The sequence below is a fragment of the Callorhinus ursinus genome, unplaced genomic scaffold, assembly GCF_003265705.2.
Source record: "Callorhinus ursinus isolate GAN/ISIS: 27379988/994484 unplaced genomic scaffold, GSC_fseal_2.0 scaffold7, whole genome shotgun sequence".
Taxonomy (NCBI): Eukaryota; Metazoa; Chordata; class Mammalia; order Carnivora; family Otariidae; genus Callorhinus; species Callorhinus ursinus.
In genome coordinates this window covers 64,664,310-64,687,778 of record NW_027397069.1, presented here as the reverse complement: position 1 = coordinate 64,687,778, position 23,469 = coordinate 64,664,310, and the positions used below count along the sequence as shown (strand labels likewise).

Here is a 23,469-nt window from a genome sequence, read left to right as displayed (position 1 = left end):
CTTGAGTTTCTTTCCACTGTATGTTGTGTATCCCTGGAAGATACTATCTCTGTTCTACATTGTTTTCCCCAGTTGAGTGAGTCACCCTGGGTATTAATTTGCTATGCTACACTTTGTTACAAAGTGCCACAAATGGGTTGCTTAAACAACCAAAATGTATTGTCTCACAGTTCTGGAGAGCAGAAGCCCAAAATCAGGGTGTTAGCGGAGTTGGTTCCTTCTGAGGCTGTGAGGGAGAATCTCTCCAGTGCCTTGCTCCTGGCTACCGATGGTTTGCTGGCATTCTTTGGTGTTCTTGGCTTATAGGTGCATCACCCCGATCTCTGCCTTCGTCTTCACATGGCATTCTCCCCATGTACGTGTCTGTGTCCAAATTTCCCCTTTTTATAAGGACATTGGGTTGGATCCACCGTAATGACTTCATCTTAACTTGCTTACATCTGCAAAGACCTTGTTTCCAAATAAGGCCACATTCACAGGTACGGAGGGTTAGGACTTTAGCATCTTGGGTGGGGCACAGTTCAACCCATTAAACCCTGGAACATTCACTTCTATCAGTCATTCCTGGTCACCTGCTTCCCCTGCGGCCATTTTCATTATTTCTGATCAGAAGAGGAAGAAGGCAAGGAGACGCAGGCCGTTTGCTTTCCTTTAGGTTTATGGGTAATAACATTCTCAAGCTTCATGTCATTTTACCAGTTTGGGGAAAGGAATTAGAAGCTGAGCCTTTCTGTGCCTGGCCTCATCCACAATCTTGTTTCTTTCCTTGATCATTAATTTTTAAATTTTATATCAGGGTATCCCTCATTTGTGTTTTTGGTGAACATTTCTTTCTGTTTTTATTTAGTTTGATGTTAACTGTTAGAGGAAGAAAATTCTGTTATAGAAAGCTTCAAAGTGCCACCTTAAGCCTGAAGTACTAGTTACGTAACACCCAAATCTGATCATGATGTCTCCTGGTTTAAAATCTTCAGTGGCTCCTATCCCTTAGAAAACGAAACCCACACTCCTTCATATACCTGAAAAACTCATCTGCTGCCTGCCTTAAGCCACCACCCCACACACCTCAGCTCAACTGTTGTGACTTTGTGTTCCTGACCCACTATATAGAACATTTAGCACTTCCTACCTTTAAATATGTGTTCACTTTGCTTACAATGCCCTTTGTCCTCCCTTCGTGAAGAATTGAAGAAAGGTTGTCATGCCTTAGTCAGCTTACATGCCCCCCTCCCACCCCCCAGCCAGATGCCTGTGCCGGGGTCAGAGCTCCCCTGCTCAGCTGCCGCAGCGTGTCATGTGTTTCGCTGGGTCGGCACCCATCACATGCATCACATGGCCCGGGCCTGTGCCCACATTCCTGACCCTCTTCCTCACCCATGATACTGTGATCTCTTCAAGGACAGGGACTCTGTTTTAGTTTCTTTCTGTCCCCACGTCTAACAAAGTGGGGCAGGGCAGGGTGGGGGAGCAGGTAATTGTTGAGAATTTCATAAAGTCCTCATAGTAACACTGTTCATTTGCTGTTATCATTCCACTTTACAGATGGGGAGACTGGAGCTCAGAGAGGTTAAGTAACCTGCCCAAGGTCACAGTTATGTAAAGGATTCGAACCCATACTTTCAGGCTCTAATGCTTATGTGTTCTTTCTTATACTTCCCTCTGACAAAACCCAAACCCAACCCAACCATTTGAGAATTGGACTTAAAGTAGGGATTTGTAGCATTCAGTCTGTTTTGTTACTGTATTACAAAAACTGGTATAAAGTGAATTACTTAAATGAGACCACTTCTTAGGTCAGTTTCCCTGGGAAACCCTCAGATTTCCTGGAAAGCGCCCCCAGGAACAGCACCTCTGTGTCCCGTGGGGACTCTGCAGCGAGCATGGCCCTCAGGGTCATGCCGGCTTGAGGCTAGGGGCCAGTCATTGGATGCATGCTTCCTCCAGAGAGCGGGGCCCTACAGCAGAGGGCAAGCCTGGGAGAGGGAGCCGAGGTGGGAGCGGGCCATAACCAGCGCTCCCTGAAAGCGCAGGCTGGACCTGAAGATGGAGGGCTCTGCACCCACATCACAACATCGCTGGCTGGAGAATTCCTGAACGGAGGTTTGGCAACTGCTACGTGCTTTATCCTTTCAGTGAAATTTTCTAAAAAGAATTTAAAAGGTACAGCATAAGTTCAGAGCAACCCCAGACTACAAACCAACAAGATAATTTTCTTCTTATACTTTTATTTTCAGGTTTTTTTTTTAGTGCCAACATTCTAAAAGTGTTACTTTAAAAAATTCTTCCAACTGTTACCATTTTTACAAGATGCGTGGTAATCAGAGAAATAAGTAAAGTTTCTGTTTGTTTTTTTTTTCCAACATATATGATTTGATTTAGCTATGAAACCTCTAGGAAAAAATGAAGTGAGGAAACTATCCTGGAAGCTTATTTTTATATTTTGCATTTTCTAAATGTTTTTCAGTAAACGTGTATTACTTTTATAATTGGGGGAAAACAGAGTTTATGTTTTCATTGTTTTAGAGAACAAGTGGGAGGGGGAGAGGCAGAGAGAGAAGGAGAGAGAGAATCTTAAGCAGGGTCCATGCTCAGTGTGGAGCCCAATGTGGGGCTCAGTCTCAGGACATTGAGATCATGACCTGGGCTGAAATCAAGAGTCAGATGCTTAACCGACTGTGCCACCCAGGCACCTGAAAAACATAGTTTAAAGAAGGGCATTTGATAGAAGGGCTATAATCAAGTTTTGAATATAATGAGAGGCAAATTCCAAAATTAGAAAATTGAACATGCTTGGGAAATATAATTTCTCTAAAAGCAATTTTTAATATTTAAGATTAAAATCCATTAAATAAATCGACTTATAAAATTGAAAGAAATAAAAGGAATTACCATCATTTGCAATAGAATAAACAAATCATTATCTAAGAATGGGATCCATTCCTGTCATTTATAAAGGGAAACATAATTCTTACAATAACAGAGACAAGGAATTCTAAATAGTAGGATTGAATGGTTAGTGCCTTAGGCTTGTCCTGGCTTATCCAGTGGTCCCTTCCCATTTTTGGCATTGAAATTTTTTTGCTTTTTATTTTGAATAATTTCAGACCTTCAGAAAAGTTACAAAAATAATACAGACTTTCCAAATATCTCTCACCCAGCTTCCCCTAATGTAAGCATCCTACATGACCATGGTACCATGATCAGAATCAGGAAGTTCACATTGGCACACTATTATTACCTACACTATAGAATGTAATTGAATTAGAAGCTTGTCATGCTATTTTCCTTTTTTTATTCCAGGATCCCACTTTCATTCCATCATCATTTCTCCTTATTCTCCTCCAGTCTTTGATAATTCCTCAGTCTTCTCTTGTTTTTCATGATCTTGACTCTTTTGAATAGACTGATCAATTATTTAGTAGCATTTCCCTCCATTTGGGGTTTGAGGTTTTCTCATGATTGGAATAAGCTTATGCATGTTTGGCAAAATTACCACAGAAACAGTGTTGTGCCTGTCCTTCTCTTGTATCAAGGGGTTAATGAAGTTGATGTTGCTTATTACTGAGAGTGGCAACCTTGGTCATTTGGTTAAGGTGGTGTCTGCCACCTTAACCTTGGAGCAGATTCTTTGAGACTGTGCAAGTCCTATTTCACCTCAGACTTTCACCAATTAATTTCAGCATCCATCAGCTGATTTTGTTTGCAACAGTTTTTATTGTAGTATTTGCCTGATTTCCTTTTTTCTTTTCCATTTATTGGAATTCATTGGAATTCCACTGTAAGAGCTGCCTCTTTTCCCCAAATTTACTTCTTTATTGATTTATATCAGTATGGACTAATGAATATGTATTTCATTCTGTGGGTTAAAATTCAATACCTGCATTATTTTGTTGCTCCGATTGTTTCAGTTTCGGCCATTTAGGAATTTTTTCAGGTTGACTCCTGTAATTTTTTGAGCACCTCTTTACTGTTTGGCATCAACGAGATGTTCCAGGTTCATGTTGTATGTTCCTTGCCCCAGTCAAGTTGAATCAACTACTTCTCCAGGGAACCCTGGATTTTTTTTTTTTTTTTTTGAGAAAATGTTGTTTACAGCCAACATCTGCTTGCTAGACTATGTACTCATTACTTCAGAGGTACCATTGCTTCTAGGCCCTTTTAGATAGAAAGGCCAGGAAAGATGTTTGTGTTCCATTTTGAATTTCCTATCTGGTTGGGTTTATTTGTTTGTGGGCTATGTGAAGGGTGTGTGAAATACTGCATTCTAAGAGTCAGCTGCACAAAGGCATACTCCAAGAAGTGTCAGTCCCTCTCATCCCTTCTACCCCAGTGCTATTCCTTCCCTTCTCTCTACCCACATCCTATCTCTGTAGTTTCTGGTTTATCCTTCCTGTGTTTGTTCTCTACATGTGGAAAGATACATGTATATATCTTCTTATAGCAACTTCTTTCTTATATGAAGGGTAACGAATTTTAGTCTTTTTTTGGTGTGCTTTTCTCTTTTCACTTAACAGTGAATAGAGAGCTTTCTCTCTTTTTTTTTTTTTAATTCCTATGTATTCTGTTCTTTTTGGTGCAATTGTAAATGGGATTTTCTTAATTTCTTTTTCTGCTATTTCATTATTAGTACATAGAAACACAACAGATTTCTGTGTATTAATTTTGAATCCTGCAACTTGACTGAATTCATTTATCAGTTCTCATAGTTCTTTGGTGGAGTCTTTATGGTTTTCTATATAGTATCATGTCATCTGCAAATAGTTAAAGTTTTACTTCTTCCTGACCAACTTAGATGTCTTTTCTCTCTCTCTTTTTTTTTTTTTTTTGGTCTGATTGCTGCACCTAGGACTTCCAGTACTGTGTTGAATAAGAAGTGGTGAAAGTGGGCACCCTTGTCTTGTTCCTGACCTTAGGGGAAAAGCTCTGTTTCTCACTAGTGAATATGATGTTAGCTATGTGTTTTTCATATGTGGCTTTTATTATGTTGAGTTATGTTCCCTCTAACCCTACTTTGTTGAGGATTTTTATCATGAATACATGCTGTACTTTGTCAGATCCTTTTTCTGCATCTGTTGAGACAATCATATGGTTTTTATCCTTCCCGTTATTGATGTAATGTATCATGATGATTGATCTGTGAATACCGAAACACCCTTGCATCCCAGAAATAAATCCCACTTGATTGTGGTGAATGTTTGTTTGTTTGTTTGTTTTTTAATGTATTGTTGGATTTGGTTTCCTCATCTTTTGCTGAGTATTTTTACATCTGTGTTCATCAGGGTAATGCTGTCCTCATAGAATGAATTTGGATGTTCTCCTTCCTCTTCTCTTTTTTTGGAATAGTTTGAGAAGAGGTAGTCATTCTTATTTAAATGTTGGTAGAACTCACCTGTGAAACCATTTGGTCATCAACTTTTGTTTATTGGGGAATTTTTTGATTACTGATTCAGTTTCATTCCTGGTAATCAGTCTGTTCAGATTTTCTGTTTCTTCCTGATTCAGTTTTAGAAGGTTAACATGTTTCAGGGATGCCTGGGTGGCTCAGTCCATTGAGCATCTGCCTTCGACTCAGGCCATGATCTCAGGGTCCTGGGATTGAGCCCCATGTTGGGCTCCCTGCTTGGCAGGGAGCCTGCTTCTCCCTGTCCCCACTGCTTGTGCGCTCTACTCTCTCCCTCTCTCTTTCAAATAAATAAAATCTTTAAAAAAAAAAAAAAGGTTACATGTTTCTAAGAATTTATGCATTTCTTCTAGGTTGTCTAATTTCTTGGCATATAATTCTTCATAATGTTCTCTTCTAATCCTTTGTATTTCTGTGCTGTCCGTTATTCTCCTCCTTCATTTGTGATTTTGTTTGAGTCCTTTCTCTCTCTCTTTTTTTTTTTTTTTTTTTGGTGAGTCTGGCTTTAGTCTGGTTTATCAATTTTGTTTATCTTTTTAAAGATGTAGCTTCTGGTTTCATTGAATTTTTTTTTTTTAGTCTCATTTATTTCTGCTTTAATCTTTATAATTTCTTTCCTTTGGGTTTTGTTTGTTCTTTTTATATTTTCTTTAGGTGTAAGGGTTATTAGGGGTTTTTCTTGTTTCTTGAAGTAGGCCTGTATTGCTATAAACCTCCCTCTTTAGAACAGCTTTTGCTTCATCCCCAAGATTTTGGACCATTGTGTTTTCAGAGCATTTCCTCATTCTTTCATACAGCTGCATAGTAAGTGTTGTCTGAATGTGCCATACTACTCTTGCGTAATACAGGCTGCTTTAAATCGTTTATAATTACCTACAAACGGTGCTTCAGTGAATAAGCTCATACACACTATTTTCTTGAACCTTGTTCATATGTATCTCACTATAATTGGAAGTACATCTTCAGAATAGAGTACTAGAGTGGGGTTGCTGAGTGGAAAGGTAAACGTGCATCACTTTGCTAGGTTCTACCAATTTTTTTCACCAGAGGATTGCACAAATTTGTATTCCCACCAACAGAGAACCTCCTTCCCCATGGCCTCAGTAATAGAATATGTTGTCATATTGGCATTAACATTTTAGCATGATAAGCAACAGGCTATTTTGGAAATCCTGAGCTTTCTCTAAATTTAGTTAGTTTGATCTGTTTTTACCATTAGCATACCAAAACAAATGGGCATATTAGAAGTTCCTTGCATTTTTTAAATTTACCTAACATATATAATGAAGTGGGGTGTTTTGTTTTGTTTCTTTAGGTCTTGCTCCTTTGGTCTATTTGTCAGATGAATGCCATAATTTATTGGCAATAAAGTTTTGGGCCGATCTTAATGAGGACATTATTAAACCTCACACATTAATTGCTGCAAGCAACCTCCAGTGGCGACCAGAAGCCAAATCAGGAATTCCTACTTTATTTGCTGGAGATTTTTCCAGGTTTTCTGCCAGTCCAAAGGAGGGCCATTTTCAAGAGCTATTCCACAAAATGAAAAATACTATCGAGGTAAAATTACTTTGTGCATTACCACGCATTTTGGTATTTTCCTATTTTGATGGTCAAATATTAAGGGAAAATGGTGGCTTCTATGAAAACTGGATAGTTGAGATACAATGTAATGCGGTTTCATCCTGTATAAAGTGCTCATAAGCCTGAGGAGATAGGAGGACAACAGCTGAGAGATGATGATTTGGAGGGGACTGAGTGAGGGGAAACTGTGAGGAGGACGTTCAGAGCTACAAATCATGTGAGCAACAAGAATTATAGGAGCTACCCATGGTTCAGAGCAGTTGGTAGTGTAGTTAGTTAATAACATGCCGATTCCAAATTTACATTTTAAACTCCATATCTAGTATTTTATAGTTTATATCTTTGATTTGAAATACTCCCAAATAGAACACTGAAATTTATTTTCCCTGGATAATGTATGCATTTTATCCTTAAATCTATATAAACAGCAAGTAATAATATTAGCTAAAGTTTAGAGTGCTTACTGTGTGTCAGGCCTTGTTCCAGCCCTGTCGCATTTAATTCTACCACCAACTCTATGAGGTATGGAGCTTTTTTCCATTTTATTGATGAAAAACAGAGAGGTTAAGGCACACAGCCAAGTTGTTAGAAGCAGGATTCATACTTAAGCCATCTGAATGCGTAGCCCAAACTATTAACTACTTTGCAGTGCTGCCTTCCAATAAAATTTTGAATTTTATAAATTGCTAACTAGTAAAGAATCTTCAAGATAAGCCTCTTTAATATTTGAAATGTGTGTTATTCAAAATATGTGTAAATAAAATTACGTTTTAAAAGCATTAGAGTAGCCAGCTATGTGAAGGAGGTTTGTGTAATATTTTGTCTAAAGACTCAGTACACATAGTGAAGAATAACACCCTGATTTATCTGGTTTCTAAACTGGAGGGTGGAGTGGGGAGTGCATTCATTATTTGGCTCCCATACAGAGTACATCCAGGTTTTCTCGGAGACTGTTCAAGGGTACTTCAGAGACAACTGACTGTCATTTACATAGCATTTTTAAGTTTTACAAAATACTCTCATGAATTAGGTTAAATCCTATAAAATTGCTGGTATTTGACCAATTGAAATTTCTGAAACAACAGTTTTATGTGGTTTAACCTACTCATTGTTTCAGTTAATTCTTGGAACAGACATGAGGTGATTCTCTCATTTTACTACTAACCTAAGGCGTACTCTATAGATGTTGGATGATTTACAGCTAGCAGGTAGGAAATAGAGCTGGACCTTGAGACCATCTTCCAGCAATGAATCCAGTATCATGTGAAACCTTGCTTATTAAACTGGATGATTGGAAAGATCTCTCCCATCTCTTTCCTTCCCTGACATACAGACTCCCTCTCTCCCTCCAACAACTGTGTTGGCTTTGCATTTTTACACTGGCAGATTGTTTGACAATTGCTATCAAATTTGGGGTGTGTCATTATTTTTCTTCTGGTCTGAATCTTTCATTTCTGGTTTTAAAAGTAACATTTTCTGAAAACATGACTATGTCCATTTTCATTTTACAAAACAGCTTTTCCCATTTATTTTCTTAGAATATTGGTATGTTTTGCAATGATGCAGAAAACAAACTTATGCATATACTTAATGCAAACGCTCCCAAGTTGTCCACCCCGACTAAAGACTATGCTTCAGAGCCACACACTGCTCAAACAGTCCTTGGCATGGGAAATAAATTTCTGGTAAGTTAATGTAAATTTAAGGAATTTTGTTAATATTATAAATGAAGGCAATAATATATTTTGGTGTATACCTAGTAAACATGGTAAAATGTAATTAAACTTACCTAGAAAGTGTGGTTAATTGTTATCTGTCTCCTGTAAGTCTAGGTTATCTAGAAATTCTATCTTGTTTATCAAAGCCAGAATGTAACGTTCTTTGGGGGCATTTTACAAACAGGTGCTTTCATTTTTAACTTTGCAAGTACATGTGATGGAAAATACTTGGCTTGTGTCCTTTTACTCGGAGGACTAGTCTGTACAATTAGGGTTGTTTCTAAGCTCAGTTTGATTTAACTCTTTAAATCACAACACATGCACATCAAGCCATAAGGTCTGTAATACTGGCTGATGACTAATTCTTAAGTAGCTAACAGTTGCTAGGTATATCTATGTTAACTCAATCTTCACAACGATCCATGGGATGGAAATTATCTCCACTTTACAAATGAGGGAACTATGGCCTAGAGAGGTTGAACAATTGCTTAAAGTCACAAAACTAGAAAAGTATACCTACTAGAACCCAGTCAGTCTGTGCTCTTAAAATGGTTTAAAAATGCTTATCTTTGTTTAAACTGTTAATGAAAAAGAAAAGATTAGTGCATAAGTTATGTTCCCCTACCTCCTTTTTTGTCTTTTAGTACAATTAGTCTTCATTCTTCTTTCTTTTCCTGTCATTTTTGTATCTTTTTATGCAAAACTATTTTCTTCTGGAATGAGCACAATCATATCAAGGTCTCTTGGAATCATCTGACCTATGAGTCATGAGGGGAGTGACAACGTGTGTGGTATTTGTGTGCTTAAATATTTCTAGTGAGGGGTGCAGGCGTGGCTCAGTCAGTTAAGTGTCCGACTCTGGTTTCAGCTCAGGTCATGATCTCAGGGTTGGGATCGAGCCCTGCTTCGGGTTCCACACTCTGGGGAGTCTGTCTGCTTGAGATTCTCTCTCTCTCCCTTTCCCTCTGCCCCTTCCCCCTTCTCTCTCTCTCTAAAATAAATGAATCTTTAAAAAAAATAATTCTAATGAAAAGCTAATTTGATGATGTTTTATATATTAGTGCATAATTATCTAGGCTGCTTTTTGTCTTTTTATCAGATGTCTTCTCCCAGTAGTGAGATGAATTACCAGAGTCCTTTATCACTTCGTAAGCCAAAAGAGAAGTCTGTTTCCACACCTGGATCAGCCCAAATGATTTCAAAGTCTTATTGTAAAGGGGAGAAAGAGATGGATGACCCAAAAAGCTGCAAGAAGAGAAAAGCTTTGGATTTTTTGAGTAGACTGCCTTTACCTCCGCCTGTCAGTCCCATTTGTACATTTGTTTCTCCAGCTGCACAGAAGGCCTTTCAGCCACCACGGGCTTGCGGCACCAAATACAAAACACCTATAAAGAAGAAAGAGTTGAATTCTCCTCAGATGACTCCACTTAAATTTAATGACCTTTCCCTTTTGGAAAGTGATTCAATAGCAGACGAAGAACTCGCATTGATAAACACTCAAGCCCTTTTGTCGGGTCTGGCAGGAGAAAATCAACTTATGTCTCTCAGTGACTCCCCTAGGACTGCTCCCGAGAGCTCAAAAGATTATCTGAGGCAGAAAAGGCATTCTGCTGCATCTGGGGTCACAGGATGCGGGAGCCCCCAGGCCCGCACCGAAGAGTGGGAGACCAATGTGCAGGACGCAAGTACAGTGAAAAGGGCATCTATGAGACTGCAAAGGCGACAGAAACAAAAATGACAATAAATCAGTTACTGACTCAGCCTTTCCAATTTGTAGAAAATGCAGCTTCAGCCTATCAGGATTTGCATCAAGTACATCAGGATTTGCATGAGAAAAAAAGGACACAGTCCCAAATCTCCCTGTGTGCTTGTCTATCTCAGGAATGCGCCTGGCCTGTCTCTGTAACGATATACTTTAATCTCAGTTACATGTCTGAAAATTGACTGTATATTTATTTACTAACTAATCAAGAAAAAAAATCTTTAAATCTTTATGACTGGATTTGATCACTGGATTTGATCAGGTATATTTTACAAAGTAAACATACCTTTCTCTTTAAATTGTGTCCTTAATTAAATGAAACTAGGTTTCTAAGTACAGTTATTTTGACTCCTGTAATTCCTTTTAGTTTAGTTCCTATTTTAGGTGATTTGGTTTGGTTTGGTTTTTTCAGAGGTAACCCACTATGAACCACTTTTCCTTAATGAATGTTGGTTCTCTTATAGTTCTATCCTGATCAAAAGTCAGAGGGAGTAAGAAACAACAGTGGTGTTTTCTTTAGACCAATTCTTCAACCTTAAGACAGCATAACTGCAAGAAAAACAGAATCTTCAATGTAATTCCTTTTCATGATTCCAGTGTGATCGCTGAATTATTTTAATTAAAAATTCAAATGCTTTAAAGCAGATTTCATAGTGTTCGTGTTTTTTTAACAAAATGATCATCTGCAACTTAAGAGAAAATCTTTCTTTCAAATTGGCTGTGATTCTACCTGCTTTATTTTTAGCCCTATCACAGGACTCAGCAAGTCCTTCCTTCAAACCTGATTTTCTCTAACCACCAAGGCAGACAGGAATAGTTCAATATAAGAGGACATTCTCATCTGTTACCTTTCTATGCTTAATAGAGAAAAGAGAATGCAGTTCTAATAGGAGCTAATAGCATGGAGAAGCTCTTCAAACAGGTCTTTTAATATGTCTTAAATTTATATAAAATACCATGTTTTCAAATCTATAAACACATTTCAAACCCTAGAATAAATCTTTTAAGAAGCAGTTTTTTTCTTTCATAACTGTGATCCATGATTTTTCTCTCCTCTAAAAATTATTAACATAAATAGTCCATTCTGCAGTTTTTTAACTCAGGTGTTCTGCCAGTCTTAATAATATGTGATTTAAGTTTTGTTCAAACAATTTGGTCCTTCACACCCCAATCATTTTCCAAGTGATCCACTCTAGAACAGGGAATAAAACTTGAATCTCAGGTGAACAAAAAGAATTATAAGAATTTTACCTTTTTTTTTTTCATTCCTAGAAAACCTGAATTGCTAGTACCTCCTCTGTTCTTCATTACCATTTAGATCACAGAGAGATCTCATGCACACCTTTTTTATACGTTGTAAATAATATAGCAAAGCTATATAAGCAAACCATGAAGCTTAAGTATAAATGGATATTATCCTCTAAGAAGTGACAATGATTTCAAAGTCAAGAAGGTGCACTGTATAAGGGATAAAAGGTAAAAGCAACTTGTGTTATTCAACAATCACTTAATGAGAGCCTATTATCTTGTACATAAAGCCCTATGCCAGCTATATGAATGATGCAAAGGTTAGTAATACAAAACACTACAAGCTAAAGTTGAGTGTTCAAAAAATCACATACGAATTAAGAGAAAAAATAGATCACTTCTACCGGGATAAAGCTGGCAGCATTTAATCAATTCTTTTTATGTTTCCAAACCAAGTATTTCAGGTGTCATATAAGGAAAAAAAAAAAAAAGAAACAGGGACACTACTCTTCTGAGCTCTTTAAAAGCTCTGGATCTAAACCTGGGGCCACTTCATACTGGTTACATAGCGGTAAGATTTCAGTCGTGTCAGGTATTGAAATGTTAAAGTAATAGTCTTTCTAATGTGCAGAGATCAAATAATTTCAGCATATAAAATATAAGGTTGCTTTTGTCTTTATGTCTCCTGTTTATTAGAGGAGACTGGTAAATAAGTTTAAGATATAGAAAAACTGGTTCTTGTACTGGCACAAAAACAGACACATAGATCAATGGAACAGAATAGAGAGCCCAGAAATGGACCCTCAACTCTATGGTCAACTTATCTTTGACAAAGCAGGAAAGAATGTCCAATGGAAAAAAGACAAGTCTCTTCAACAAATGGTGTTGGGAAAATTGGATAGCCACATGCAGAAGAATGAAACTGGACCATTTCCTTACACCACACACAAAAATAGACTCCAAATGGTTGAAAGACCTAAACGTGAGACAGGAGTCCATCAAAATCCTAAAGGAGAACACAGGTAGCAACCTCTTCAACCTCAGCCACAGCAACTTCTTCCTAGAAACATCACCAAAGGCACGGGAAGCCAGGGCAAAAATGAACTATTGGGATTTCATCAAGATAAAAAGCTTTTGCACAGCAAAAGAAGCAGTCCACAAAACCAAAAGACAACCAACAGAATGGGAGAAAATATTTGCAAATGACATATCAGATAAAGGGCTAGTATCCAAAATCTATAAAGAACTTATCACACTCAACACCCAAAGAACAAATAATCCAATCAAGAAATGGGCAGAAGACATGAACAGACATTTTTCCAAAGAAGACATCCAAATGGCCAACAGGCACATGAAAAAGTGCTCAACATTGCTCGGCATCAGGGAAATCCAAATCAAAACCTCAATGAGATACCACCTCACACCAGTCAGAATGGCTAAAATTAACAAGTCAGGGAATGACAGATGTTGGCGGGGATGTGGAGAAAGGGGAACCCTCCTACACTGTTGGTGGGAATGCAAGCTGATTCAACCCCTCTGGAAAACAGTATGGAGGTTCCTCAAACAGTTGAAATTAGAGCTACCATTCGATCCAGCAATTGCACTACTGGGTATTTACCCCAAAGATACAAATGTAGGGACCCGAAGGGGTACGTGCACCCCAATGTTTATAGCAGCAATGTCCACAATAGCCAAACTGTGGAAAGAGCCAAGATGTCCATCGACAGATGAATGGATAAAGAAGATGTGGTATATATACACAATGGAATATTATGCAGCCATCAAAAGGAATGAGATCTTGCCATTTGCAACGACGTGGATGGAACTGGAGGGTGTTATGCTGAGTGAAATAAGTCAATCAGAGAAAGACATGTATCATATGACCTCACTGATAGGAGGAATTCTTAATCTCAGGAACAAACAGGGTTGCTGGAGTGGTCGGGGGTGGGAGGGATGGGGTGGCTGGGTGATAGACATTGGGGAGGGTATGTGCTACGGTGAGCGCTGTGAATTGTGCAAGACTGTTGAATCACAGATCTGTACTTCTGAAACAAATAACGCAACATATTTTAAGAAAAAAGAAAAAGAAGAAGATAGCAGGAGAGGAAGAATGAAGGGGGGAGTAAGTCAGAGGGGGAGACGAACCAGGAGAGATGATGGACTCTGAAAAACAAACTGAGGTTTCTAGAGGGGAGGAGGGTAGGGGGATGGGTTAGCCTGGTGATGGGTATTAAAGAGGGCACATTCTGCATGGAGCACTGGGTGTTATGAACAAACAATGAATCATGGAACACTACACCAAAACAAATGATGTAATATATGGTGATTAACATAACAATAAAAAATTTTTTAAAAAAGAAAAAGAAAAACTGGTTCTTAATATGGTAGAATTCTATGGGATTTAGGGGAATAACTTTTTTATATCATTGGTCCAAAAAATGTTTAGATTCAGTGACAAATCCATAGAAAGCAATACCATATATAATTTTTAATAGCCATAAAAGCACCATTATATAGGACACTTAATATTTCACAGAACATTAGAAAGAAGCTGTTGGCCAACAAGAAATAAAGCATACATCCTACATGGTCTTACTTAATCATGGTCTCACACCAAATGTGATTCTAACCTGCTGAGATTTAATTTGGAATCATAGATTCAGTATCGGCATAAGAGGGACATTCCAGAGTTGTGGCAGAACTTTGTCTTAATGCCACATAAAACACCAAGACTGGTCATCTTCCAATGGGCATGGCTTAGACATAGCCCTGTATGATTTCTATCTTGGGATGTTTAATTCCTTGCACTCCCAAACATTTGGGCAGCCAAGTGATCACACACATGTCTATTAACAGGCATAATTTTAAAAACTTTAACTCTTAAAAATTGGTGCTTTATAAAGTCAGGCTTCTTTAATTTACACTATTAGCACAACAGCCAAAAGTTAGGTTAAACTTATTCAATAAAGTGGTAATTTAAAACCAAGATGTGACTTTAAGTAATGACACTGATTTTCCTCAGTAGCTTGTAGGGCTGTTAAGGATTCGATAGGGGCACGTGGGTGGTTCAGTTGGTTGGGCACCTGAGTCTTGATTTCAGCTCGGGTCCTATCTCAGGGTGGTGAGATCAAGCCCCGCAGTGGGCTCCCTGCTGAGCGAGGAGCCTGCTTAGGATCCTCTCTCCCTCCCCCTCTCCCTCTCCCCCATTCTCGCTCTCCCGCTCTTGCTGTCTCCAAAAAAATTTTTAAAAGAAGGATCCGACAGACCTCTTTAACAATAACACATCACTAGAATAGAGGAGTAATTCCCCAAGGGTCTACTTTGAAGGACAACATTCCCTTAGGTGTATGCTCTCTGGCATGTGCGTTCTAAAGGAAAATCAGTATCATCCTGACAGCCACACCTCGCACATTTGGAGGATACACAGATTCTCAGAGTAGCAACGGCACCGTTTTTCCTGCCTCCCACTTCTCCCCCACCTTTCCAACTTTCCTGATGGAGATGAATTTCCTGGAAAAATAGATTTCTTCAGAGAAAGTGGTACTGAAGCTTCTACATCTCGGACTTAGGTGACTGATTCTGTGCTTGGGTACGTTCTCAGGTTTCAGTTTCCAATCTCTGGCTTCCCTAGAGAAAGGAACTCTGTTTACAATCAAAGCGGCCGAATTCCCAGCGTCGGACCATGCATACAGGATCACTTTAACAAATGCTCGGCGAAGATGAAGTATAATGGCTTCTGCTCAAAAACTTTCAGGTCGGACTATTTACACTGGAATTAGAGCTTTGACGAAAACCGAACAAAGAATAAATACCAAAATTGGCAGTAAAAACTGATTTAGGAAAATTTCGAATGCCTGTCAGACAGGCTTCTAATATCCATGGTGACAACCGCCTCTTCTGTTACAGGAGCCCTCGTGTGTGAAGCCCCCAGGAGCCCTCCGGTTGGGAAACTCTGCGTAGGGATTCCAGTAACGTGCGCCGTTGGAAGGGGACGCGTTATTCCTGTCCTGGTTTCTGTTCATTCTGCTGGGCTTTTCGGCGTGAAGCACGCTGTGAAAGGTAACATCATGTTCATACCGCTCCTTCATTCGGTGTATTTTTTCTCTTGGGACTCCATGAATGTTTCTTCTACGTGGGAACAAATGCAAACATTTACTTAAGGCAGCCTATCAAAAGGAATTACTTGCATTTTACTTAGAGATGCACTCCCTTGTCTCAGGACTTAACTCTCACAGAAGCGTGAGGTCCCCTTAAGGAGTTCTCTTTCAGGCTCCACTCCTGTTTTGCATGCCGCCCTGAACCTAGCAAAGGGCAAGACCTTCACCGATGCTTTGTTTCTGGAAGTCTCAATTCTGTGCTTCAAGACGTAAAAGAACACCGTGAGATCTTTTTATTGTATATTTGCCTGTTAATCATGCATATCTCTATAATCAATTCATGTCAGTCAGTCCTAGGTACTTCTAGATGCTAATTAAAATAATCTTAAATTCAAGTGGGCATGAGAAACCACTGGGGATATAGTTCAAAATGCAATTACCAGAGATTCCCCACAATGGAATGGGGCCCATGAACTAGGATTTCAACAACCCCCTCAGGCAATCCTGAGGAGGCTGGGCCACAGACCCACTTTGGAAACGCTGTCTGCTTGTAACCATAGAATGAACTAGCCTTATTCCTAAAAAGTAAATTCTGATCTCACTGGTTACTTTAAATCACTGGCATCATCTAGTAACACATAGTGAATATCAGAACTCATGCACTCAGTCAACAAGTTAGTATTACTTGGACATGTATTGCTTTATAAATTAGAAGCAGCATCTAGACCATAAATGAACCACAGACTGTTCAACATCTAAAGACCTTTAAAGATTTAGCCTAAATGCAGAAACACCACTGACATGTGCAATCCCATGCAGAGAACAGTGCTTTCAAACGCTCATTAATGAAGAAGCATTTCAGCAGAAAGTTATATGTGTCCTTTAAAAGGACCAAGTCCAAGCCAAGGTTTAGCATTTAGCATTATATTAGAAAACTGACCCAAAACTAAAGTCTTCACATTAATAATTCCAAAGTTATCAATTTCCAAGAATTACCATTTCTGGCCTGAAAACTACCATGTCCATTTCCAGCCTGAAAAGATTCTTTTGTTCGGTCTGAAATACCTGAAAATAGCAGGATACATAATGAGGAACTAGAAAAACAAAGAAGTACCTTGCTAACTCTTGAACGTTGAATTTCCAGCGAGTGTCAGGTTCTCGGAATATAACTTCATAGTTATTTTCAAGTGCCTGATTTTTCAAAAGTACATAAAACATTGAAGACATGGTATGTATGTTTGGGAATGTTTATGCTGCCATTTCACATTTACTACAAATCCTTTCTACAATTCCTCTGTTTTACCAGTAATCCAAGGCCTGAGTTTATCTTAATAAGTACAGTTGGTTCATTTCCATGCTTAGCCACTCTCAGATTATATTATGGCTCCCAATGATAAATTTTGGTCCATTTTATCTACTATGTAGGAAAATTATAACGGTTCTTTGTTTTGGGACATTTTTAAAAAATAGATAGCTGGACTAGTTTTAAATATCCTATTCACAGGTATGAGAAATACATTCAGTGGCTTCTCAAAGTCCCTTATATGATTAGCATAGTTTCTTCTGTCAAATGCCCTGTCCCATCCCTCACACCTTGGTTAGAAAGTCAGGGTGCCACAGGAACAGAGCTTATGAAATAAAAGTGATTTTCCCATACTCTTTACAAACTCTTCCCACCAAAGGGAGCTTTCCCCTCTATGCAACACAGTTTGGCCCAGTGCACTGTGCCCCATTTTCCTCGAGTTTAGAAAATGATTACAGTTTCCATATAAACATCCAAATATTCTTTGCATTCATAAATTGGCTACTACTTTTTTTATCTCAAAATCTGAACTTTATTATCACTATTGTTTATTATGTTCTAAAATACAGAACGAAAAGAGCAAAGTAAAAAGATTTCCTCTTCATTCTTGAGATGGACCCCTCTAATTAGAGAAGGATTCAAATATCATAAGTGGAAAATATCTAATTTCTGGGTCTTACTAATAGCTGTGGATGGCTGAAAAAGATTGTACATTCCAGATAATAAAAAATAAAAAAGTAAAATGTCTTCCCTTAAGCCACTCTCCCGCTAACTCTTGGTTTTGAGTTGTGCCTTGATTAGACTACTCATGTCCCTGTTCATTTCTCTCCCAAGTGGATTCTTGGTCCATGAACTGAAGTAACCACAAAGCTGATGTTCATTCCTTCCTACTCGCGAACCCAAAGTCCCACAGGCTGGGCCCAAGTAAACCTAATGGACATACAGTTCGAGAAAAGCGTACCTGTATAGAAGCTAGTTTGCCCCCAAATTAAAAAGAAGTCACAAGCCCCGTTTTGGAGATATTCCCTTTACAGTTAGCCAAGTGGGGATTGTGTGTGACAAAATCAGACTACTCAGCTATCTTCTTCCTGCCCTGTGTGTTTCAGGATCTTTTCTCCTGTCTATATACCCAATAGGAAGTGAAAACTTACTACCATAAGAGATCTGATTTTTTTTCAGACATATTTCAAAATTAAAAATATGCACAATGTTTTATTCATCTTACTGTTCTTTCCTATTCTGACAACAGAGAGCCGAGTTGTTATCTTTGTATATTTATATTCTAGTATCCGAATAGGGTTAGAGTGCTAATTCTCAATCTGTTTTTAAACCAAAAAAAAGTTGCCCCAGACTCTCCCGCACCAATACCACCCAGCGCTGAAATCCCTGGCTTGCCAAAGACAGAAGGGGCTTATTATTATCAACCACTCCGCTAGTAGCGTCATCCAACCAGTATTTCTGTGTAAGTCTCAGAGGGTGCTCCTGGGCATGTTTGTCTCCCCTTGGGAAACAATCAAGACAGAAAAACTATCAAGAATTCAGACCAAGGACAATTTAAAAACGTACCCTGATGTGATAATTAGCATCTCAGCAAATTTCAGCCATTGAACAACCGAGAAACACTAAAATTAAACCTCTTTACCTGCACCCTGAGAGAGCTACGATTAATAAAGATGAGATCATGGCAGATCAGAAGAAGAGGAAAGAACAAATGTTGCAACTTTCTCACAAAATGTCCGTAACTGAAAATTCGGAATGATGCTTCTTCCTACCATGACTGCATAGGGCTTCATTTCCCAGGCGTGGAGGTTGGTATTATCAATAATAATGGGGGATATGCCATTCCTCATTGCTTTTCTGGCTGCAACACAATGTTACAGAACAGTGAACAACATGCAACAATCAGAAGGGTGAGTGTACTCCATATTTTGTTATTTTTTTTATCACAGCTGTTCTCATTACACAACTTTAGTGCCACATATTTCAGAACCCATTACCAATCATTTTCTTTTTCCTGGAATCTAGGGAGGTTATGTTCTGACATTCTGTTTAGGGGGGGAAATGGCAGAACTTTTGATTACGCTCCTTCTAGAAAATGTATTCATTCTGCAGCAGCTACTACCTATGTGCACGATAGGATTTCCCGGGGAATTTGGAAAGGAATTTGTCACCTCTTTTCTGGTTCCACTCATGCGCTTCCTCCAGGAAGTCAGGATTGAACTCATAGGCACCATCTTCCCTGAAGAAAAAATCATCCGTGCTGAAAATCAGGGCCCTGGGAAAGTCGTGTTGCAATTGTCTAGAAAGTGGGGAAATAAGAGATTGCTTTATGACTAAGCACAGTCATTATAGAGATTATTTCCTTCCATCTCTAACATTTAGCAGTTTGTAATTATGAGGCCACCAGGTTGCGTGTTGTTGAAATTCAATTTAAAGAGAGAGATGCTTATCATCTCTAGAAGGTGGAGGCTGTGTGTGCGGCCCAACTCCTAAAACGCAGAAGTGTGGTCACCGCATTGACTTCCGCAGCACCAAGACTGACTCTAGATCGGGAGGTTAAGGAGAAGGTGTGACGACAGCCTCCTCGTGGGCACCAGTCCTCATTGCCTGTTGCGCAGGGATGCACCAGTGCACTCCCCCCAGACCCGCCCCCCATGCCAGCCCCCAGGTGGCAGCCTGGCCCTTTCCCCCCATCTTTCACCTGTCCCGGGTTCCAGCTCCTTGGAGCTCTGGTCTCTGTAATGACCCATCTGAGACACTAATTCTTGCTGAGGTATGAGAGGTGGATAACAGGGCTGCATGGGTGCGCAACCCTTATCCAGGTAACAGTTTACATCTTAACAGTGACCCACACCAAACGGGAACAACCACACTGGAAGGCAAGAGGTACAGCCGGCCTTCCCCAGGACTTCCTAAACTCCCACACTCTCGAAATACGAAAATATCACAGAAAAAAGGAAAACCATCATGGTGTGCCCCCTTTAAAACAAAACAAAACCAACAAAAAAGCATATTAAATTCTGCACAAAATCACTTCCGAGGGCAGATATTTCCACTTGAAATCTTTATTGAGACAACTTGGGGGGAGATGGATGTGATGGTAGGTAGTAACTGCGTAAATCTCTGAGCCTCCTCTCGTCATCTGTAGAAACAAAGGATGATTTCACCTGTCCTGCTAGGTCACCACACTGATCCAATAACATGGGGAGTCACGGGTGCAGCGCCCGGCACGAGTGTCCGTTCCTTTCCTTCGTCCCTGCAGCACCAAAACAAATTCCGCAGGCAAGCAGAACGTATGACCAAACGGGTATGCTCAGAACACAAAGCCGGGTAGGGGAGAATAAAAAGGAAAAAGCTTGGAGGAAAAAAGGTTGGAGAATGACAAGAACAGGAAACGCACGGAGAAAGCAGAGCTGTTCAACTGGTGGTGTGTGTTTGTCCTTCTCCGTGAGAAAAGCTCTCTTTAACCAGGACTGAGCAGAATGCGCATAAGGCACCAGAGCCCAGATCCTAAACAAGCTTCTAAATTGCTCTGAAAGGCTTGGGTTCAATTCTTGACTCTCTACCCAGTCAGGTGACCTCTCTCTCTAAGCTATTTCCCTGACCGAAAACCACAGATAAGCATCACTACCTACCCACCTACCTATCATTCGCGTGAGGCGCAGATGAGATCAGATCTGGGGAAACATTTTGCAAATGGTGAGGCACTTTAACAATGTAAAGTACTATTAGTGTATTAATAGTTATAACGCATGAGATCAAATTTACCAACCCCAACTGTTGATGTGCCACAGTAGTAAAATACGCCGGAGTGTGTATGTAATCTTGAAATTACTGCAAGTGAATTCGTATGGCTGTGAATGAAAGAGATGAAAAACCAAAATAAAGCAAACGCCTCAATGTTCAAGAATGAGTGAACACATTCCAGAAACAGGAAACAAACATTTCTGTCAAAATTCTTCAGCAGGCTTGACAGCATTTAAAAAGAAAGCAGCACCATAGCTGATGGACTGAGTTGGTAAACAGGGAAAAATTCAATGGACATAATCTTACATCTTGATTTAGACAGGAATCTGATGGTCTCTCTTAATGGCCTTGTGGAAAAATGTAGACGAGAAGATAATGTATTTTAATACCCAGAGAATATTAGATAATTATCCAACTCATTAAACATTTACTAAGCATTTAATATATGCCAAGTACTGGGTGAAGTGTTAAGGTACAAAAAGAAAACAAAATAGCTGTTTTCAAGGAATTCAGAGCCTAGCCAAGGAGCCAGACACAGCGGACCTAACACTCAGTGTAAAGAGCTGTACGGATGAAGGAGAAGAGACTTTGGGGTCGGGAACAGTTCAGACAGGGAAGCATTATAAAGGCGACACCAGTGGACTTGGATCCTGAGACGTGAGAAAATTCTGCCGCTGGGGGAGGGGGTTAAAAGCACGAGAGGTAAAGCTCCTGTTTCGGGGTCTTGTTATGAGAAAGGAGCTCTAGGAAAGAACCAGAGCAGGTAAAAGGGGCAAATCGTATTTGCAGCAGTTTTCCGTTCTGAGTGCTACACAATGTAAAGAGAGATTTGGCAAGCTGGACTATGTCCAGAGAAGAGTGACCAGGTCAGTGTAAGGTCTGAAAAGCATGGACACCGTGTGACATGAGAAGAGATCACCAAAGGGATGTGGGGTGTTTAAAGTGGGAACAGATGATCAAAGTGATTCATGATGGTGCTCCCATCCCAGGAAGCCTGTTGCCGGGAAAGGTAATGAACTGAGTTCATGGATCGGCAGTTTGGGTTGGGCGCATGGGGGCAGTCCTGCCCGTCCTGCCTGGGACGGGCCTGGGACCGTTCGTGCAGCCACAGTCCTCTAACAGGGGAGGCGCTAGGTGGTCTCCGCGGGCCTCCTCCATTCAGGAGTCTGCTGACTGCCGGCCCGCCTCTCAGCCCCTGTGGTTTCTCAGCCTCAGGGGGGTTAACCCAGGCCTCTTCACCAGCCGCGGTAGTTCAGAGGGCAGGAGTGCAAGCTGCTAGGCTTCCACCACGTTCTGCTGGTCAAAGCGAGTCGCTGTGCTGGCCCCCAGTGAAAGTGGAGGGAACTAAACCACAGGAGAGGTGGCAAGGAAATGTAGCCACTTAAACTCCACCACGGATACAGCGTGACACAAAAGTATAAAGGAGATTTGATGAAACAAATCTGCCTCCTTTCCATGTACATGTCTTTTATTTGACTTTAAAGATACTCAAACTGAAAAGCCCAAATCGTAAGTCCAAACTTTAACCTCCAAGGCAAACAGTTATTATGATGACACCTTAGAAAAAAATCTAAAGGAAGCACTAAGTGCATGTGTATTTTATATTTGTGAATATTTTAGAGTTTCTAAAGTATTTTCATCAGTGTTACCTAGTCTAAATAATAAAAACTGCATTCAGAGGCTAAATAGTAGGGTATAACTTATTTTCCTTATCTCTGTATATACTAAGTTAAGCAAAGTTATGGATATTGGTTCCAAGAGGTTTTTGGGGTTTTTTTTTTTTGTCCCAGATTTGATATCCCTTCTAAATCTTGTTTGTTTTCCTATTAAGTCTGCCATTCATAGGTTTCATTGTGGTCTTTTACCATTTTCAGAGTTGAATTTTTCTTCTCCTGTACATAGGCTTGTCTACTCTTGTTTTCCTCTTTATGGCTTATATTATCTAGTGGAAGTTAATATTCTCACTCTCTAATGTTTCCTTTAAAAAAGCTTTAAGACATGAGTATCCAATTCACATTTTATTTCAATCCTATTTCCTTTTAGAAAACAAAACACAGGGGTGCCTGGGTGGCTCAGATGGTTGGGTGTTTGCCTTTGGCTCAGGTCATGATCTCCAGGTCCTGGGATCAAGCCCCACATCAGGCTCCTGGCTGGCTCAGCAGGGAGCCTACTTCTCCCTCTGCCTCTCCCCCCTGCTTGTGTGCTCTCTCTGTCTCTCTCTCAAATGAATAAAATCTTAAAAAATAAAAAAGAAAGAAAAGAAAACACACGCACAACGAAGAAACTACTGCCCTCCTTAATTGTAAAATTCTGCCTTAGAGTCAAAGCTAAATTGTTCAGGGCCACCATGGGGCTAGACCACCTGCTCATCATTCCCTAAGAGATATCTGACTGTAGCCTAACTGGTCCTCCTAACCAACAGGCATGCAAAAATATGAGTGTTTTTCACCTTTACAGCTCTCACGGATCCTGGGGAGGCTGGGGGGAGTAGGAGGTTTGTATGATCGTCCTGAATGATCATTCCTTTCGAAACCTTGTGTTTATCTTCAGCTGAATGTTAAATTAGCACTGGCAGGTACAGTAGCATCTGGAATCTGCAGGACAATAAA

General features: G+C 39.8%; 3 protein-coding genes and 1 long non-coding RNA gene across 7 annotated transcripts in view; 1 reads left to right on the top strand and 3 right to left on the bottom strand.

Moving 5' to 3' along the window:
* BRCA2 (BRCA2 DNA repair associated) overlaps positions 1 to 10,441 on the top strand; it is a 60,799-nt gene extending 50,358 nt beyond the window's left edge. Inside the window, exons 25-27 of the mRNA XM_025875079.2 lie at positions 6,717 to 6,961; positions 8,524 to 8,670; positions 9,803 to 10,441. Coding sequence (XP_025730864.1) covers positions 6,717 to 6,961; positions 8,524 to 8,670; positions 9,803 to 10,441 — 1,031 coding nt within the window. The remainder of the gene's footprint in view (positions 1 to 6,716; positions 6,962 to 8,523; positions 8,671 to 9,802) is intronic.
* LOC112826783 (uncharacterized) lies at positions 1,728 to 10,122 on the bottom strand. Its single transcript, XR_003209039.2, has 2 exons — positions 9,996 to 10,122; positions 1,728 to 2,142 (listed from the first exon to the last, which is right to left on the bottom strand). It is a non-coding gene; the product is annotated as an uncharacterized lncRNA (long non-coding RNA).
* A 3,745-nt stretch (positions 10,442 to 14,186) lies between the features above and the next one.
* N4BP2L1 (NEDD4 binding protein 2 like 1) overlaps positions 14,187 to 23,469 on the bottom strand; it is a 28,910-nt gene continuing 19,627 nt past the window's right edge. The window contains exons 2-5 of one of the 4 annotated variants that reach the window (XM_025875075.2): positions 19,285 to 19,412; positions 18,886 to 18,974; positions 16,925 to 17,001; positions 14,187 to 15,841 (exon numbers count right to left, since the gene is read on the bottom strand). In XM_025875075.2, the coding sequence (XP_025730860.1) occupies positions 15,583 to 15,841; positions 16,925 to 17,001; positions 18,886 to 18,974; positions 19,285 to 19,412 (553 nt within the window). In that variant the 3' untranslated portion in view covers positions 14,187 to 15,582. Of the gene's footprint in view, positions 15,842 to 16,806; positions 16,876 to 16,924; positions 17,002 to 18,885; positions 18,975 to 19,284; positions 19,413 to 23,469 lie in introns of all 4 variants that reach the window. The other 3 variants (XM_025875076.2, XM_073894716.1, XM_025875078.2) reach the window with 3 other exon arrangements.
* The window catches only part of LOC112826779 (NEDD4-binding protein 2-like 2), a 111,759-nt gene continuing 107,574 nt past the window's right edge, over positions 19,285 to 23,469 (bottom strand). Inside the window, exon 11 of the transcript XR_012378826.1 lies at positions 19,285 to 19,412. The gene's annotated coding sequence lies outside the window, so the exon portion shown is untranslated. The remainder of the gene's footprint in view (positions 19,413 to 23,469) is intronic.